The sequence below is a fragment of the Pipra filicauda genome, unplaced genomic scaffold, assembly GCF_003945595.2.
Source record: "Pipra filicauda isolate LSUMZ 115617 unplaced genomic scaffold, ASM394559v2 scaffold353_size752799_pilon, whole genome shotgun sequence".
Taxonomy (NCBI): Eukaryota; Metazoa; Chordata; class Aves; order Passeriformes; family Pipridae; genus Pipra; species Pipra filicauda.
In genome coordinates, this window is record NW_024104480.1 from 557945 (window position 1) to 577802 (window position 19858).

Consider the following 19858-nt stretch of genomic DNA (forward strand, 5'->3'; position numbering starts at 1 on the left):
TATTTTATCCCATCATCTCTTTTGGTATACAGCTTGCCAGTGTTATAGGGGCTAGCTTTACTTTTTTTGGATTTCTTAAGTGTGGTCAGGACTAGAGGAGGAGGGGAGAAAAAGAGATATAAATAACATACCTTATAAACATGTACTGCAGAGCACAAAATTAAGGCGTTCATGGATAGTGTAAGCTATTCATATTTTCAAGGGTTATCCTGAGGTATATGTGTGCTCAGTCCTGTGTAACAACTGAGGAGTAACTTGCACTGAGGATAACGCTACCTCAAAACACAGCATCCTCTTCATTGTCCAGTCATCAGGCTGAACTAGACAAAGTCATCCTAATCCATTTTTAGAAGGTAGCTCATACTCTTTTTTAGGCAAACATTTTTAGGCTGAAACATTTTTGTCAATGTTATATCTTAAGAATAATGGTTTTGTGTATTTTGGTTCAAAGGGAAACAGGTTGCAGCTGATGCTTGGAGGTCATTTCCCCAGACAGAAGCAGAAAATTAAGCGAGTGCTGGTAGGGCAAAAAGCTGGGCAACCACCAAGAATGGGGCTGTTTGCTGGCTGGCTGAGTGGAAGCTACAAGGGTGAGAGACATGGGCAGGCTGTGAGGCCCTAAACTGGGGCTGAAGGGATAGAATCTTCACACATAAAGGAGGTTAAAAGTGAAATGTAGCTAAAGTAAAATACGCAGCTGGGGGTGTGCTTGTGTCAGTGCAGATTAAGCTAGTAAAATGTCTCCACAAGTGGCACTGATTTAAAGCAGCCCTAACGCAGCCTTCTGACAAGATTATGCTGTCCCTCACCAAGTAGATCATGTCTAGATGCTTGAGGATATTTAAATATATAATTCTCATTGATATTTATAACCAAAGCACTGGCTCTTCAACTGCTAATTATATATCTGTGCACATCTTCGTGCCTGGAATGAATGCATGCAGATTCCTTTTTGGATGGAAATTACCTGGCTGTTTCAGGTCATTGTTATTCTGTTTTGGGATAACTTTTTACTGAAAAAGATTTGTGACTTTCCCATGAGCAGATGGCTTTTAGTACATGTGCTCTTATAATTTTAAGGATCAGTATTTCTTTAAAATGTAACTTTTCTTTGAAGCCCCTTTGAGAAACTAGTGTTCTGAGAAAACATGCCTAAATGTGCGTTCCTAGACGTATTTGCCAAATTTTTAGTTTTTTAACAAAATTACTAACTAACATGAGTGAGTCTCTTTAGTTAGGAGTGTGTGCAGTCTATTGTAAGACATTACAACTCTATTTACTGCATTTCTTCCGGGAATTCCTTTAAGTCAGACTAATATCTTTGTGGTCAATAGCCCTGGATGAATTTTTTTTTTTTTTTTGCATAAGTAAGTGTACTCGCCTGTGTGAAATATTCATGCTCTTGAGGTCCTGTGTTAGATTAACTAGTTCCACAACTTAACTGTAGATTGTATAAAGAAGTTGTTGCTTTTGCTTTGAAACTGATTAGTGGCCTAAATTTTTCTCTTATCAGCCTTCCCCAATTGCCTGATAAGAGTACCAGCTTTAGCGGAAAGGGGCAGTAGGGAAGGTGAGGAGTGTTCCAGGGGGCTTTAGCTAGTGTTTGGTAAAGTGTGGATTGTGTTTGAGCCCATATTGTGCCAGGATGTTACTAAATCAGAGTTTTGTGTTTGTGTGACAGACTAAATAGGAAAGCATCAGACAGTGAGAATGTGAAGAAATGAAGAAGTAAGATTAAATAAGAAAGCTTCCTTTCCTCAGATATACTATCAGTCCATCTTTGCATTAATCTCAGTACTGCAGTAATACAGCTGAGATTGCTACATCTTTCCAAACTGAAACAGTGAAACTCCTCCTTTTACTTTTTTGGGAGAGGAACTGCATTATGATTTGGAGATAAGCCACATCCTTCAGTCTTGCTCTTCCTAAAAACCTGCCACATCTGTCATTGTGTTGCTCTTCCTGTGGTGCAAAGCCCACGGCTGCAACATTGAAAAGAGCCAAGTGTCTGCAGTTCTGAAATGGCCTATTCATTATATTGGGGTAATGCAGTGTCAGCCATCAATAGATAACTCGGCTTGCTTTGTTCAGAAGCATTTTATTTTGCTTCAAGATTTAGCATAATTTCTCCTCTGTTCCATGGTAGAGCTGGAGCCTGTGCCCTGGCAGCAGCTGCTGAGTACCAAAGCGTGCTGATGGTTTCCTCGTTGCACGTAGCTTGCATCTAAAATAGGGTGCATAGACTGGCTGTCAGTTGTTTGCAATCACTTCAGGAAAAAAAAACCAACACATTAAAATTTGCTCCACAGCATCAAATTCAGGTGACTCATCTCTATTCCAAAGACCTCTTCAGACATGTGCTGTCGAAGAGGGAAGGCTCTGGACACCTTTGGTAGCACATTATCTTGCCTCAGCAACATTGGATGATGTGGCGACAGTGTATTGTAATCAACTCTAAATGCTTTTGGGAAGACAGGAAAACCAAAAGCAGCTGTGAACAAGCTTTGTCGTGGCAGAGAGACAAATGTGCTCATTTCCTAGCTGCAGAGAAATGAATTTTGAAGAGGAAGAAGAACTCCTGTTCATTGGGAAATGTCAGATTCTGTAGCTGTGGCATGGGGGAGTCTGGTGAAGCCCTGACTCAGATAACCGAAGTGGAGCTCATCCTTTGGAGGTCCACAGACTGAGGCAGTCAGTGGTAAACTATAGTGTGCCTGAATACACATCATGATGAAGGTACAGAAAAATGATCATTAAAAAAAAAGACAAACAAAATCCAAGTCCTAACAGAGTAGGTAAGTGTGCCCAGAAGTGCTAGACTGAGCCCATAGCTTCCAATTGATTTTGAACATACTTTTCACCCAGCAGCTTTTTCTCTCCTTACATTGTTCTATCTTTCTTGGCCTCTGTACCTCACTCCTGAGCAAAGCCACCTGCTTGTGACGAAATGTCTAGGAGAGTCCCCTGAAGTTTCTGAGATACAAAACATGAGGGAATTTACAATCCCACAATCCTTTATGTTTCCATAATTTTAAAAAAATACTCTTGTTCTGTTTCCTTTTAAGTTTATATCCAGAATTGGGATTGACTTGACTGTCACTTTAAAGGTATTTGTCTTTATGGCACTGTCTTTGAAAGGGCTGTGCATGTGTATGTTTCTGCTCAGAGCACAGATCCATCAGGAGAGAAACTATTTCCCAGTTATGCTGAAAACAATAATTTCATATGCTGTTTGTTTTTTTTTTGCCGTTGAATTTTGAATGAGTAGTGCATAGGGATTGAAATCATAACTGAGGCTCCTTAAAGCACATAAGGGAGTCTCTAAAGCTGCTCTTTGCAGTACTTCTCACATGCATTTGGCTGTGGAGCAGGGTGCCCTCAGAAGTATCCTTTGCATCACAGCTGATAGCCTGCCCCTCACAGTGTGGTGTAGAGCATTCCGAAGCTCCCAGAGCCCTTCACTGTCCCTCTGTGATCTTAAGGAGGTATGTGCTTCTCCTTGAGCACTGGAAGTTAGGAAAGCAAAAAATATCAAACTCCAAGTGTAGCACAGCTAATACAGAACAGGCTTTTGCACAACTGATTTTGCTCTCTGGGAGTAGTATTACCTGTTTATGTCTTTTTGGAGATAAGGGGCCTCTCTCTGGTGGTGGCTGGATTTGAGCTTCCCAGTGGTTGATACACTTCCCACATCCTTTACTGGAGAGGTGACACAACTGTGCCTGCATTATGGATGGATATAATTTTTAACAACATTGAGGTGCTGAGGCAGAAAGGTGGGGTAGCACACAGGGATGGAAGACTGAGGGTATCTCATTTGGGGGGGATGCAGTCAAATGTGCAGTTCGTGAAGGGGACTGATACAAAGCTTTGAGGAAAAGTTGAAAGTATGTGGAGGAGATGATTTGTAGCATAGAGGCTACTCTGTTTGCACCGGGCCAAGCCTTGAATGATACAAATGGACACATCTACACTGACTTCAGAGTAGACTTATACCAGCTGGAGATATGGCATGTGCTCAAGTTCAAAGCCCTTGCTGTTTTACATTTTCTTTCCTTTTATTCCAAGTTAACCCTGAGCACAAGGCAACTTGTGGTTTGTCTGGCAGCAGTGCAGTGTTAACTTTTGGAGCAAATGAGTTGTGGGAAGTTGTGAACCAGGCTCTACATTGCTTGCATGTGTACCTGTGCATGGCAGTTGTACTGAGCAAGTGTGCTGATGAGTCCTGAGGTTTTTCAGGATGGTTTCATTCTTCACTGTGAAGGGAAAGGCACTTCAACCTGTGCAACTCATCTGCACCTTGGTTAATGTTGCCACACTTGTTGCTACAAAATCTCTGGCATTTTCACTTAAATTCATTACCAGTAAGCAAGGCTCAGCACATCTATCACCAGAAACAGAACTGCCTTTCCTGCTAGAAAAAAAACTTTGACTCACACATGCATCCTCTGGTGGGATAAGTTTCTAATATAGTCTTAATAACTTTCTAAGTATTCTCAATGTCTTTATTCCTGTTTTTCACTTTTATGTGGCTTGACTATGTTCTGTTAGTGCATCTTTAGGTAGAAAAGCTTTGCTATCTGTGAGGATTCATGCACAATAAGAGATCCTGGAATCTCCAGCATGAGCTCTGATATGCTCTGAGCCATCTTGTTTTCCTCGTCATGCACATGTGAATACTGAGATCTGAGCTGCCAGGTCAGGTAGAGTCATGAACTGCAGAAGAGAACAGTCAGAAGATACTTTATGTAGAAAGAGTAGGATGTAAGGAGAACACAATGGGGTTGTGGGGCAGAGGTGGTGCTCAGTGGTCCTGTTCATGCGTGCTCTGCCTTGGTCAGAGGGCTCTCCTATGACTGTGGGCTAATAACCCATGTGGTATGATCTATTCAGGCATGTGCACACCGCTGGAAAAACATCTACTATGAGACAGAGTACATCTTGCCCCATGGCTTCTGCAACATCATTCCTCCCAACTTGCAGTCCAATGGGAGACAGCTCTTACCCTGCTATGAAGGTAAGGATTGTGGGGCCAGGAGTGGGGCTTACCTTCCTTGCTACACTAACTGCTACTGTAACTCACTACTATTGATATTTTTCTTTTTTTTTTTTTTTTGGTAATGTGTGGCTGCCCAGTGGCAGTTGGATTTTAGATGAAGTTGGGAGAGTAGCACAATGACTGAACGGACCCTGTGAGTGGTAAAGTGCATGGTTGCACTTTACTGGAGGAATAATAAGTTTCTGAACTGTGTTTTTGAGACAGCAGCTCTCTCCTAACGTAAATAATGAGAAGATATTGATCTGAACTTGGCCTCTAATGCTTCACTGTGGCACAGAGTAAAAATTCTGAATTACATTGCAATCATGAACCAATTTACCTATCATATAGAAACATTTTAATTTTTGCACTGTGATTTGTCAGGGAATTAGAAGACGGGGCAGGGGGAAGGCTTGCTTTGCTCACTTTGGGGTACTTCTGCAACAGTTTATACTAAATCGCTGCTGTGTTTTGGGTGCTATAAGGTCCCTGTTTGGATCCTCCAAAGGTCTGGGTGTGAGATAGATGCAGAGGGAGGGCTCCAGCTCTGAACCATGGCTGCGCCTCTTGGTTCTGCTCCAAATCCCATGTGGCAGTGTTTTAATTTCCCCCTCTCTGGTGCATGTGAGACTCTTGGATCGTGTTTCCTTTTTTAAAGACTTCAGGAGGCAGTGTCTTCTTGGCCAAGAGCAATTAACAAAACTAGATGCATGAGTGTATTGTTAGGTAGAAGATAGGCTATCTTGTAAGATTTCTTGGCCTTGAGAGAAACATTTTGGGGAAAGCACCCACTTACTTTCTCCTTTCTGTCCTGGGCATCATCTTTCACTTCTTGATTGTAGCAGCTTGAGGAAGCATGGGTGTTTGGAGGACAAGATGTTCTTCTTGTGGACAAGAACTCTGATTTTATTTACTTATTTGCTTTTATCCATTTGCCCTCCTGTCCAAAGTTGGCAACAGCCAGCAGCACACTTGCTGCTGACATTAATATGTGGGAGAAGGATAAGGCAGAGGATGTCCTGGAAAGTTTCTCTGCTGCTGGCAAGTCACCGTGTCCTAGCTGGGTGGCCTGTGAAGCCAGCTCTGTGACAGAACTCTGTCCTCTTCATACCCGCTCTTTCTTCTGAGGTGGCTCCTTACCTCCCTCTGGGCTTTGCCTGGGGATCTGACATTGCAAACCCACACACCTTTTGAAGATGGCATGCACTTGTGCATTGAGCATTTCCCATCCCTGAAATTGGTCATTATTTGATATATGAGAAGTTTTGAGGGTCTTCGCCCAGCCATGCCAACTGCTGGGCATCAGAGTACAAATAAGCTTTATAAGCCTTTCTGTTGTGAGCACCGGCCTACTGTATTTGTACTTCCCTGTCCCCCTGCCCTCCTTGTTACTGTCAGCAAAATCAGGATAAGGCCTCATGCTGAGGTCATACACTGCAAATCATCCAATATTAACTTTATGGTTCATATACACACATGAGGATGCTGCTGGGGCTCCCTCCAAGCCTGTGTCACTGCTCCTGCACTGCCTTAAACTTGTCTTTCCTGGAGCCATGACAGGGAAGTGGTTTCTGGAGGAGACAAATGGCTTGTGTTTATCTGTGCGTCATGTCTTTGGAGTAAAACTGTTGTTAATCAGACAGGATATTTGCCAGGAATTGCTAGAAAATAGAAATGTGTGGGCCTAGTATGTGCAGAGCAGCCAGTGGAAAGTTGGCAGGGTTGGTGCAGTAAGATGCTGGCTTAATTTCACTGCATGCTAAAGTGAAAATTGAAAGTTTGGGAGTGATTTCCACCCACCTCCTTCACCCCATCAGACATGAAATCACAGTGTCATGAGGGTTGTCTGCATTTGTTTCCTCCTGAATCTTTAAATTTCTATGAAACAAGCTCAAAGAGAGAGATAACTGTGGTGTGTCACACAGTTCATTGTTTAAGGTTTGCTGTGAAATAAGTTTGCAGTCATCCTTGTAACTTTTTTCCTTCATTTCCTGGAAGGAGCAGAAGAAATTTTCCTCCACTGACACTAAGGAACAGCCCAAAGCATCAAGTTTGAAGTGCTTCTACACTGAGAGCCTCTGCGGCCATTGCTGGGAGGCTACCAGACCCATGGCTGCAAACCCTGCACTGGGACATGTGCCTTTGCTTGATGAGATTCCAGTGTCTTGCCATGTGCAAATAGGTGTAGACTGTAGCATGCTCACTTCCAGAAGCCCTGTTGTTAGTGCCGCTAAGGCAATAAGCCTGAACTGGTGGAGGGTACAGGCCAACTGGGTGCGTATCAGTCTCCATCCATGGAGGAAATGGAAATTATCTAACTAGATGGTAGTGGTGCAACAGCATAGTAGTCTCAGTCCATCTTATTCTTGTCTGGCTTCCCTGAAAGGATTGACAGAAGTCTAGAAGCAATTTAGAAAAAAATGAGATCAACAGCATGCCTAATAGTTAAATGCAATCTCTCTCAGTAGGAACTAATCTGGTTTAGATGAGCTGGATGTCATTTGTAGTATAGCTGACATATGGAGCCACAGTTTTCCAGTCAATGCTTTCAATTTGTTATTTTTCCCATAGTTTTAATGGCTTTCCAAAAAAGGAAGCTGCCTCTTCATTCCCCCAATGCTTTCAGTTTGCAAAGAAGGGTAACTGTGTGTACTCTGAGAGACAGTCCAGCTAATGGGGAGAGCTGGAGTGCTTTCCTCCTCCTCTGTAGTAAGAATTAGTGGTGGCAGTGGGGAAGACTGATGGTCTCTTTGGTTAGTAAATAAGGGCAACAGCACATGCTCACGTGCCTTGCTTCCAAAGGGGTAAGTTCTCCCACAGAGTCCAAACCACTTTTGATTTTCTAGAAACCATCAAAACATCCCTGCTTTGTGGTGGAAATTCAGTATCACAATGCTATGTCAGACAGATTATTACTGTTTCTTCGTAGAGTAGTGAAACACTAAGATAGGAGTGAAAAAGCTTTCAGTGCAAATGATAGTTTACATCTGTGAAGATGGTAGATACAGGATTTTATTGCACTCTGGAGCTTAACTTATATTATCGCATCAAAGTCTTAGAGACTCGCAAAGAGGTTTGTTCAGAGAAGTTGACGAGCATTGGCCTTCAGAATTAAACAACACCACACATCAAAGCTTATTCCTTTTATTTATGCATTGTTTTATCCAATTACTCCTTCCTCAGCCTCACTTCTCTTGTAACTTGAGATCATCCTGGCTACAAACCACTACCATCTTCTTCTCTTCATGGCACATCTTCAAAGTTGCACAGGCAGCAACCTCCTCCAAACTTACTGCTTTGCTATCAGCTGTTGCTGCAGCGGTTTAGTGGCTTGCAGTCTCTGTAATCAGTGGTGCACAGCAGTTTGCAGTAGACAAGAAAGAACAATAAAGAAGTGTAGAAAAAAAAAATCTATCCATGACAGCAGTTATTGCCTGGGGCTACCTGGAAAATAATGAATCTAAACCTCATGCAAATGTTGCTGTTCAGGTGTGCAAAAGCTGTGAGCTGATACAATAACCGCACGATTTCCATCTAGTTGATTGCTTCACTTTGTGGATTGTTGGATGGATGGCTGTGCCGTACGAGTGACAGGTATCAGTACTATGCGCTGAAGTGGAGGGGAGGTAGAAGCAATCTTTGTTTTCATCCATTTTGGGTTTATCCATTGCTTTTGAGAGACAGACTGGCCCTTGGGAGGAGACAGAAATCTGTGATGCTGAGACACGACTGTCCAGGATGGATGTCTACTCCTGGCTGTGACCATGGGTGCATGGGTGGAAAGCAACCCCGCTTGAGTGTGGAGGCAGGCATATGCCACTGCAGATGGGAGTTAGGTGGGCTGACAAGGAGGAGTGATTTTGTGCTGAAAGGGTTAGGCTGGAATCCAGGAGCCCAGTGTCTGCCCATACTGGGCTGCTGGCTCCCTGGGGAGGACTGCATCTGTCTTGATCCCCCCAAAATGTGGTCCTGATCTCGTCTCTGTGTCAGTAGAGGTTTAAATTCTCAAACGGCCCCGATGTCTGAGGTGTTTGGGACTCTGCGCTTCCACTTGTAAAATGTCACTGTCCTTGGTAGTGAAGACTGAAGCAAAAAAGGCTTGAGTAATGGAAGAAAGCAAGTGTCACCCCAGTCTTCCAAACAGGCAGCTGAGAAGGCATTCAGTATTTCAGCCTTCTCTGCAACCTCTGTTGCAAGGGTCCCTCTTTTCATACAGTAGTAGGCTCACATTTCCCTTAGTATCCTTTTGTTGTTGATGTGTTTGAAGAAACCTTTCTTGTTATCCTTGATGTTCTTCATCAGATTTAATTCCAAATGGGCCTTGGCCTGCCTCATTGCATTTCTGTATAGGAGTGGGAATCCTGCTGTAGCAAAGGCAGGGCCTTTAGGACATGCACAGAATTATTTTTCAGGAAATCCTAGAGGGATAAAGCTCCTCTTCTCCTTGGCTTTCTGAATTAAAAAAATGTTCACATCAATAAAAAAATATTTTTTCCCCAGGCAAGGACTGCGTGGCTCTATGAGAGACTGTATGTGGAGAGCTAGCTATTCAAAGCCCTAGCAGTTTCTGAATAGCTATGGGCAAATATGGGCTTCAATTCTAAGTGGAATTGTTATCATGCATTCCCGCCCCAAAACCCAGCTGTGTTCCGGCCTTCCTGGTCTGCTGAGACACACATCTGCTTTGGCAGGACCCTGCCTTGGCCAAGGGCATTAGGCATTTGGATTGTAATTTGTGGATCAAGTCTCTGTTCTGCATGGTCTCTCCAACTGAACCTCACCCTGTGCAACTGGTATGACCTCAGCAAATTTCTGAAAATCTGAACATATGGTATTAGGAAGAGACTATATATAATATCAAAGGGAGAATGGGGGTGTGTGTATGTATGTCTACATACAGTGTTTTGAAAAAATTCTCTAAGAACATAGCAGTTGTTATAATTAATTCCTTTTGATCTTCAATAAGATAAAATTCAACTCAAAGGAACTTGCTTGGTTCCAAGGAGGCAATTTGCTTATTGATTTTTATCATTTAGCAGTGAGTTTTAATGGGGCTTTTAAAATAAGAAATATAAAAAAGTTTCACAATTATCACATTATATGGTAATTTTTTTTTTAATGATTGTAATACACAGGAAGTGGTAATATTATGGTAGATATTGGAAAATAATGCTCTGGAAAAAAACTCCAAAGGTTCTGATCTGGCTCTTAAGTTTCAAATGCTCCTAAGCTGAAAATGTTTGAATTAAGGCAGGGCAAAAAGTGATTTTCTTTTTTTCCTCTTTTCTCCTCCTCCTTGCCCTGAATTTAATGTATTTCTGAAAATAATTTTTTCCTCTTCATCAAAATGATAAAAACCTTCCTCAGGTTTGACAGGGCAAACAATTGCTACGTAAAATACAGAAACAAAACCTATAGGATGCTGGTGGGTTCCCTGTGAACTGGGAGCTTTGAGCAAGTGGCCATGAAAAATAGTAGATCTGAGCATCCGGCAAATAAGACTGTTGTTTGATCATGTAGAATCACAGTGTCCTTTCCTCACTCGCTGTCTTCTTCCTCCTCACTTCTTCCTGTCCTGAAACACTCGTCCACCAGAAATGTTTCTTGGGGCTTTGGTGACTGTCATTGTGGGGGCAGATCACTTTATTTCTCTGAGGTAGTAATGGGCCTGTGGGTTAAACCTCCTGGTGCAGGGTCAGTCACACACAGACATGTGTATCACCTTTTGCTACCCCCTTTCCAACTGGCAGATGTCTGCCACAGATGGAAGCCTCTTCTGATACACCTTTACTGGGGCGATGCTGCTGCTGTTATCGTGCTGCTGTGAAACTGCCTGTTTAGCATCTCCCTAGGCAGCACTCAGGCTGTCTCTCCAGTTGGCCCCTTGCTTTGCCTGCCGATGTGAGTGAGTGTGCCGCATGGTGCATGTTGGTGGCAGATCCACTAATAAAACCTGAGAGCCCTGCATGCTGGTGTCTCTCCAGGCTGTGTGTGTAGTGAGGCAGATGGCTCAGGTGGAGAGTGTGTGCTGTGCCAGGGATGACCACAGTTTGTTTTCTTCCCTTCTCCCATCCAGAGTACAAGAAGAAATATGGGGAGGAGCACGGTTCATGCCAGGCAGGGATCGCAGGCTTCTTCACCGAGGTGAGCAGAGGTGCATGCATTGGAAAGGGTAGAGGTTGGCGAGCAGCTCTCCCACTGCATGCCCTGGGGGGAGACCCCTGAGCATGGCTTGGACAGCGGGCTGAGTGCTGAGCATGGTCCCTTCCTGCCACCAAACACCCTTCTGCCTTGTCTGGCTTCCCAGGCATCTGCATCTTGCCCAGTGGTTCATACACTATGTGTATGTCTCTCAAGGCCTGTGGACAAGAATGTATGAATTGACTCTGGGAATGTTCTTATTGTGTACATCCCAAAATTTGCATGGAGCTATTTCTGTGTCTCTTGTTAACTCTTTACTGTAAGTGATGATGTACAACAGTCTTCCCTGAATCATTTTGTTTATGTATGTGTACGTGTGGGTAAATATAATGTGCATACATACAGAAGATAAACACTTTTTTTTCAGTTCTACTACAGTTCCTTGTTGCAAAAAGGTGGAGAAAAAACAGCATGGTCAAATATATGGTCCAGAGCTGTTCTAAATACCTGACCATATTCTTTCCTGGACAGAAGTCTATCAGCCATGTTTTAGTTATGTCAAGGATAAATTTGTTCCCTTATATATGCATGATTTTTTTAGTCGATGTTTCAGGATTACAATTTTTTTACTTTTTTTTTTTGGTTTTGGTTTTTGTTTGGTTTTTTTTTTAGATTTTTGTTAAGAGCCTACACTCACTCCTGATTATATATGCACTGATTTGTGGAATGTATTGTCCAGGCTGATACAAACAGAATAAAGGTCTTCTCTCTCAGAAATCTCCTTCTTCCATTTCAGTAAACTGGGATGGCAGGCAATGTTGCCACAGGGGCACTATCTGGTAATTGGATGTTCAGCTAGCAGCAGCTGTTTCCTGGCTTGTCTGCTCTGTCCATCCTGTTTCTGTTCCCATGCTTAAATCCTCCTTTGCTACCCTAGTTCAAAAGATATCTTTGAACTTTTATTGCTTCAGCCTGATGGCGGCAGGAAATGCAGATAAATGGCTTTTTGGGTCAAACAGGCAATCCCTTGCCATATATTCAGTGCTGTGGATGGTAGTTGTTCCCATCAGTAAACAATCCCTTGACCTCACGGGCAAGGCCCCTTACAAGGAAAAAGCTATTTCAAAGCACATCCTGCTCTTTAGTTGGGTTTGCAGTCCTATCCCTGCAGGAGAATCCCTTGTTTAACATTTCCCCCCCATCTAGAACTGGTCACCTGAAGGGGACCTGGATGTGGTAGCATTTTCCCACAAGGATGGTGTCCACCCATGGCTTTACACTGAATGGAGATGTGAGGCAAAGCAGCTGTCCGTGTGTCTTTGGGGATGGAGAACTTACCTAGGCTTAATGCTCCTCCGGCTTAATGTGGTCTCTTGTTGGAGGTATTTAAAACCACATGCAGGAATAAAGTTTCCCTGCTAGGATGCTGGATGCTTTGGGGCAACATTTTCTGAATCTCTCTTGTGTACCTTAGCTTTTGACTCATATTGGATCAAACTTTGCCTGATTTCTACAGTTTTTTAAAATGATAAATCATGCTGGTTTTCTGTAGTGAACCCAAGCCATTTTATGATTCTGTGATGATTCTATAGCCAGGTTGTCTCTCGAAGACCACAGCACAGGCAAAATGTTCCAACTATGACATAATGTACACCCTGCTTGTTGAGCACATGGCATCTCTTTAGCTTCATAGTTGTAAAATCAAAATCAAAAGCCAGCATCGGGACATGATCTGTAGCTGAGTGGTGCGTGTGGGTGGGCTGGAGTGCTTCTATCTTTGGAAAGGCAGCAGATGGAGAGATTTTTGGGACACCTATGTTAGCAGGGATAAGTTTGATGGTTAGTAAAACTGAGGAGGGTCTTCTGTTGCAGCAGAACAGCTGAGCAGAAGTGGACCATAAAAGGGCAATGTGTCTCTAGGGTGTATGCAGTGACCTCCATTTTTGGGAAGAAGGAATCTGTACACAGAATGAAGGTTTTTATAGATGGACTTCTAATTGGTGTTTTAAGTAAATATCCTGTCCCTTCTCCATTAATGTGCAAAGCATGAATTTCTGTCCAGTTTTGGTTGTTATTTTTTCCTCCCATCCTTTCCCCCACACACTTCCATTTTTCTTGTTTTAGGAGCTGGTCATCATGGGGGCACCAGGATCGTATTATTGGACAGGAACTGTCAAAGTACTGAATCTCACTGACAACACATATTACAAGCTGAATGATGATACCGTGATAGCCAGGCGGTACACATACCTTGGTAAGCAGCTCTCAGGTGCTCACTGTGAGAAGATAGTCCAACAACATATTTCAAGGCTTTGATGCTATAAAGTTGATACTGATTTTTTAACGGTGATGTAGAGTATTTTTATGAAAAGTGTGAAAGGAAGAACATCTGAATTAAAGTGTGTGGCAGTTTGAGCCACATTAGAAATCCAGAATCCAATTTCCAGGCTTCCCCCCACCCCTTCCCACAATTTATCCCAACACCGGAGAGAAACTTTCAGGCCAGAGGCTTCTATAGGGGGAAGGGGAAGTATATACATTTATTTACACAAATAAATACTATACAAACTAAAGGCAACTATACATATATATAGTATTACACTTCTATCAGTCCTTTAAGCCCCTCCCTTTAACTTTAGTCCGGGAAGAGCCTTTCAAGGCTGCTGGGTAACGCAGTCTTTCTCTCGTGGGAGTGTTCTGGGCCCCTGAACACTCCTTAACCAACCTTCAGCTGTTTGTTGCAGTCTTTCTCCTCACCAAGTCCAAGAAAGTAGCTTTGAGTCCTTTCTCCTCGGTCTGCTGTGTGATTCTCTCTCAGTCTCATACCTCGGTTCTGTAGGCTGCTGTAGTGTAGCTTATCAATGTACGCGTCTTGGAATGTTGATTCCTCCTTCAGGTTTTTGGCTGTCCTGTGTTTAAATCACGGCAGAGACATCCTCCGGGCCTCTCTCTTCAGTCCGTCTCCAATTTCGCCTGGGATTCCTTTCCCTGGCTCCGAGCTGTTTCGTCAGCAGCCAGTCCACTTGGCTCTGCTTCAGTGCTGAGCCTTAAAATCCACCCCCCACCAGCCTCAATGCAGTGTGGGGGGGAAAAAGCCCCCTAGCCTTGGCCACAGGCAGCTCGGTCCAGTTATACACTGTCCCAAGTGTCCCGCAGCTACGGGGGGGGGGGAAGAGGGCCTGGCCTCCTCCCTCTTACCTCAGGTGCTGTCAATCTCTTCCTTCACAGCACACACTCCAAATGCTGCCTCTAACTCTGGCCTAGGCAGAGTTGGGGGGCCACAGGGCTCCCCTTCCCCCCTGGAGGGGGAAAGAAGGAGCCCAGCCACCCCCTGGCCTTCTACACCTACAGACAGCAGACACCAACAGAAAAAACACTGCCAGCAGCTTCAGGTGGCTGTGTATATATGATTTTTCAGCAGAAGCGAACAACATGGAGCGTGATTGGCTCTCCAGGGAACACTGCCCTGGCACCCAATCACCTCTGAGCCCCCAACTCTCGGGGGGGGGCAATTTCAAACTATGACAAAGTGTTACTTGTCTGGAAAGAAATATAAGCAAAAAAACCTATGGAATATTACATTTTTCTTTCCTTGTTTTAAAAAAAAAACAGCTTTGCTGTAGCTTTTTGACTGATATAGAAAAGGCTTTTGAACTCAACAGCATGTTGGATTGTAGTGGGCTTCTTAACCTTTCTGCCTTTGCCCTGTGACAGGTAAATTATGTGTCATTAGTTAAACTGCCTGTCTGCTTACACATGCCTTTAAAATGGACTAATTACAGAATGTGTATTCCAGATACAAATTTATTTCAACAAAAATAACACTAAATGTGTCATTGTCAACAAAACGAAGTTGTGAAAGGTTTGGCTATAGGTACATCGTTAGCTCAATTGGTTTTACTTGCTCTAAAACCAGATAATGTCCCTAAAATACTTAATTTAAAGATTTCTGCCTAATCTGCAGTGCCTAAGACTGTTGAGACTTAGAAGGCATTTCAAACAGTGATACTGTTTACAAACAGTTTGATACTGTTTGACTAAAGTCTGGCACTGACCTCCCATTTTCCGCTTAACCTTTAGTCTTTGAAAAAATACCACTTGGAAGGTACTACTAATGAAGGGTGTCTGTTTACCTATTTGCAGACATAAATAGATTTTGCCACTGATAGACAAGAGCGTCACAATTTATGGCAGAAGAGCAAGGCAAATACAAGAGAGCCTTAGAAGGAAAGCTGCTCTACTCATCTTTATATATTATGTTATTATATATTTTTTTAATATATCAAATGAAGCTGAATCTTTGATCTTTCAAATACATTCTTTTTTCTTTGATCTCCCATTTTTCTTCTTGCCTAGACAAAAATCTTTTAAAGCCATTAACTTTGCTGGCCTCTTTGCCTCCTGTCCTCTGCTCTCCCCCCTATCAAAAAGGAACATAATTTTCCAAGCCTTCCTGGGCAGTGATTTTAGGCAAAGGAGGACACTTCTCTCTGGTCCGTGTGGGACTGTTGCTCTTTGACATGATATTTTCCCTGCGGTGATGTGGTCTCCTTTCTCTGGGTGTGCTTGTTCCTGTTTTACTGCTTCCCTCTATTGACTCGCCATTGGCAAACTGATCCCACTACCAGCTCCACATGTCCTTTGCTCATCTTCACACACAGCTTTCTTCTCAGCTTTTGCAAGTGCACTGGAGGGTGTACTGTCTCTTCCCATCCCCATGAGCTTTTGAGCAAAGTATTGGTGCATCCTGAGCAGAATAGTTGTTGAACACTATGTGCAGCCCGATAAGCATGATCCAGCTGGCTGACCTGTTTCTCTGGCTCTTTCCTTTCATGGTTATTTATTAATTTTTTGTTTCCTCTCCCACTCAGGATATGCGGTGACAGCAGGTCATTTCTCTCAGCCAACTACCACTGACATTGTAGGAGGAGCTCCCCAGGATGGAGGCATTGGAAAGGTGTGTCTCTTTACCAAACAATAATGTGGTCAGATTCAACAGGGCAAAAAACGTAATACTGATGCAGTTTCAATATGTATGAGAAGCCAAGAGTTTTTTGTCTACATAGTAATTTTGAAGCACTGAGCAGGGGAGAGGTGAAGTAGTTTGATGAAGTCCTGAAATTTTCTTTACCTGTCCCTCCTGGTGCCTCAAATCCCTCACCCCTCTCTCCTCTCTTTCCCATCCAATCCTTACAATACCCATTTTAGTGAGACACAGACAATGTTTCTTTCATACTGCTTTTGTTTAGGATTTGTGACATTTAGGTATTACTTGAAGCTTTCCTAGAAATGAAAAAACTTTGAAAAGAGAGTTTGTCTTCTGCTTGTTTTCTTCATACATTTGACTGTTTCAGTATTTACTTCAAGGTAACATCTAATAGCATGAAAAGGTACTTATTAGGTACTTAGTTGATGTCATTTTTAAAACTTCGTAATACACTGAGGTTTCGTGGATTAGAATCTAGGTTTTTGCCAGCTGTACTTAGAAATCTTGGAGATAGTCTCTTAAGAAGGAAAGAAACAAAAAAGGTTTTCCTGTAGTCATATGTATGTTCAATGTCCCAAAGATGAAAGCAAGTGTAAGGCTAGTTGGAAGTGGATGGTGAGTTAGGCATGCCTGGTGTTCCTATGCTGAGCTGCTATTGGGGAAACTGGGTGAGAGTGAGCACTGTGACCCCTTAAACTCTTCTAAACTGCAGGTAGAAAAGTGGGAGTGAGGAGAGGGAGGGAAGGGATGTAAAGGATCTGCTTTTTTCCCCTCTTTGTTCAAAATCCAATCCTTTCGGGACCTGCTGCCACCATTTGCTTGAGCAGAGATGTCCTGCAGCCCCCTTCCATCTTCCTCCCTCTGGCTCTCCTGCTCTGTAGTCACATGAGTTGTACCTGAATCATAACAAGGAGCGAGAGGTCTTCAGTACCATCTTCAATACCAGAAACAGTATTCTATTTAGGCAGATTGTTTTTCATGGTAACCATGTCCTGGGGGTAGCAGTGCGAGTGGGGAAAATGGGATAAAATTAGAGGATGAACTTGGTACGTATACCTGATCTGACGTGACTAGGACATACAGGATATAGCAGCATTGCAGTTGTTACTGAGAGGACATGCATGAGAAAGACATAGTTTCCTTATCCCAGGTGTTCTGTTATGGCTGCTGCAATGCACCTTCTTCCAACCTGTTTTCTCTGTGGAACAAATTTAATTTCTGTATTAGGAGAGACGAAAAAAACCCCAGCTGCTAACATTATTCTCCCTCAGCATGGAATGTAGGTAGCAGGAACAAATGGCAAAGTGGCGGTAAGCAGTGCTGAGTACAGAACATTACAATGAGCAGTCCTGTTGTGCTTTCCACACCCTCTAAAAAGCTAATCCTTTCCACTTCCTTGATAGAAAGTGATTAGCATTGTTACACTTTTTCACTGAAAGTAGAGCCAGGATTCTTAATGAGACTTCGTCATTTCTCTGAAGTTACCAAAAGCATCATTATTAAGATTGGGTTTGGAGCTGTGACTGTTGGCAATGTGCTGTCACTGCTAAACTTGCCACTGCAAATGCTAGGAGTTGCTTATATAGAGAGTGATTGTCCAGTAAATCTGTGCTGTGTTCTTTGCTGGAAACAGCTTTGAACTGTCTCACCACCTATTAGTAACTCACCACATGTTCAACAATGTCAAGTGCTTGGCTCCGCCATGTAGCCTTGGAAGTAAGGGATCCTCTGTCCTGCAAACTCTGTGAGCACCTGCTCGGAGGGAGCCTGTCAAATGCTGAAGGAATCTCAAAGGCTGATTTAGCCAGCCTTTATGATGAAGGGAATCCCCTTCTACAAGCCATGCATTTTACATCCTAAATTTTGGTGCAAGATCTGTTCTTGAGCTTGTATTAACACTTTCATCCCCAAGGGTTCCTGATTAAACAGTTTCTCCTGTGGAAACGAGGAATGAGTAGGCTATGTTTGAACAGTTTTCTAATTTACAGGTTGTTTCAGATACAAGCAGTGGAAGTGCCTTGGGTAGTCTGATTGGGTTTTCTTCTCTGACCTTTGCTGAAGCCTCGCAAAGTTTGCAGTGCAGTAATGCAGGCACATGGCCTTGAGAAGGGAACGTTGGATAAGGGAATGGGAACAGGGTTATACCTTCTCAGTTTTTTGCCCTGCTCATTTCCAGACAGTATGCAGATGCCACTTGTTTGAGAGTTAGAAAGTTGCTTTGCTAGGTGCTTTTAAATGCACACATGTGCACATACACACATGCATATGAAAAAAAGTAGGCAACAAGATAATATTCAAGCATTTGTTATGAAAAGAAGCCTGTGATTCATGAGCACAATGGGGAACTCTGTTTCATCTTTTAAAAGAAGACTAAAAAATAAAGTGGTTGTGAAGTTGGATCTTGGCAATAGCAATGGCCATGATCATGATTTAGATATTATTTAGAAAACACCAGTGCTGTACCATTATGTACTTCATAATTAGTATTGGTTAACATTTTTCTTTTTTCACCTTTCAGGTTTATATTTTTAGAACAGACAGACGATCAGGCTCTCTAATAAAGATTTTTCAGGCTTCAGGAAAAAAGGTGAGCATTTATATATGTGTATTTTCTATTACGAGGTAGAGGGGGGAAATAACGGCAGAGTCATCGCAGAGTATCATTTTCATTTCAGTCCTTCATAAGTTGTCAAGCAAATCCTATTTCTTCTTATCCTCCCAGAACAGCTGAAGCTATTGTACAGGTCAGCTGTATGCCCTTTCTTCAGTAGCAGTCAGGACTGCAGTGTCTGCTCAATGCCCATGACTGAATTAGAAGGTCTTACTTGAAAGTGTAATAGCAATTCTCTTTAGTCTTATGTAACTCTGAGACGTGGGACATGGGGCTCCAGGTGAGCAGAGATGCAGAGATTTCCTCTTAGTAGATTAGTAGTTACTGAGAGATGCTGGTAACTTGGAGTTTAATACACAAAGCCCCAACCTCTTTTTCTGTGTCCTGCTGTGACAGAAGGGATACGACAGTTATGCTATTTTGTGGAGGAGCGGCTCCACTGTCTCCACAGATGATGATTTCACTCTTCCCACCATCAATCAGGAATCAGTCCTGCATTCTGCTCTCAGGACTGCTGTCTTAAAGCTGAACTGCCCTCCCTCTCCGTGAAATTTAGTGCATGCTAGTGAGATCCAGCTCCCCCAGTGTGGTGTTATATTTGAATGGGGAACAGCTTGTGTTCTTCATCTGGGGGCTTGCTGGTGCTGTGTTGTAGGGGAAACAAAGTGGACAGTATGTCTAGCTATAGGTAACAACAACAACAACAACTGTCTTATTTGGGAATAGCTCAGTGAGGAAATGATACCCCTTATCTGGGGTTGTCTGTGTTCTTCTGGAAAGAGGGGAAGTACAGAAGAAAAAGATTACTGGTGGCTTCTGGCTCTAGGAAGACCTGCCACCCTTAGAAATACCCAAAGTTGGGAGTGTTATCATATTTTGTTATTTTTTCCCAGCAAGACACAGTTGCAGTCTTTAAAAACTTGCCTGGAATAGGGGAAAACTGCAAGGATGTTTAGGTGGGTGGTGTTACTTGTATTTTAGGGCCTCTCCAAAATTTTACTTTACCACACTAGCAGAATTACAGACATCTTGAAAGGAAAAGACCTCCCAGTTCATCCAGGGCATCTGCTGTGTTTGATTG

The 19858-nt window shown here is 42.9% G+C and overlaps 1 protein-coding gene across 1 annotated transcript in view; it reads left to right on the top strand.

Annotated features, from left to right (window-relative positions):
- Window positions 1-19858, top strand: part of ITGA9 (integrin subunit alpha 9) — a 205295-nt gene that overhangs the window by 10752 nt on the left and 174685 nt on the right. Inside the window, exons 4-8 of the mRNA XM_039384423.1 lie at window positions 4894-5017; window positions 11115-11182; window positions 13304-13433; window positions 16051-16136; window positions 18685-18753. Of these exons, the coding sequence (XP_039240357.1) occupies window positions 4894-5017; window positions 11115-11182; window positions 13304-13433; window positions 16051-16136; window positions 18685-18753 (477 nt within the window). The remainder of the gene's footprint in view (window positions 1-4893; window positions 5018-11114; window positions 11183-13303; window positions 13434-16050; window positions 16137-18684; window positions 18754-19858) is intronic.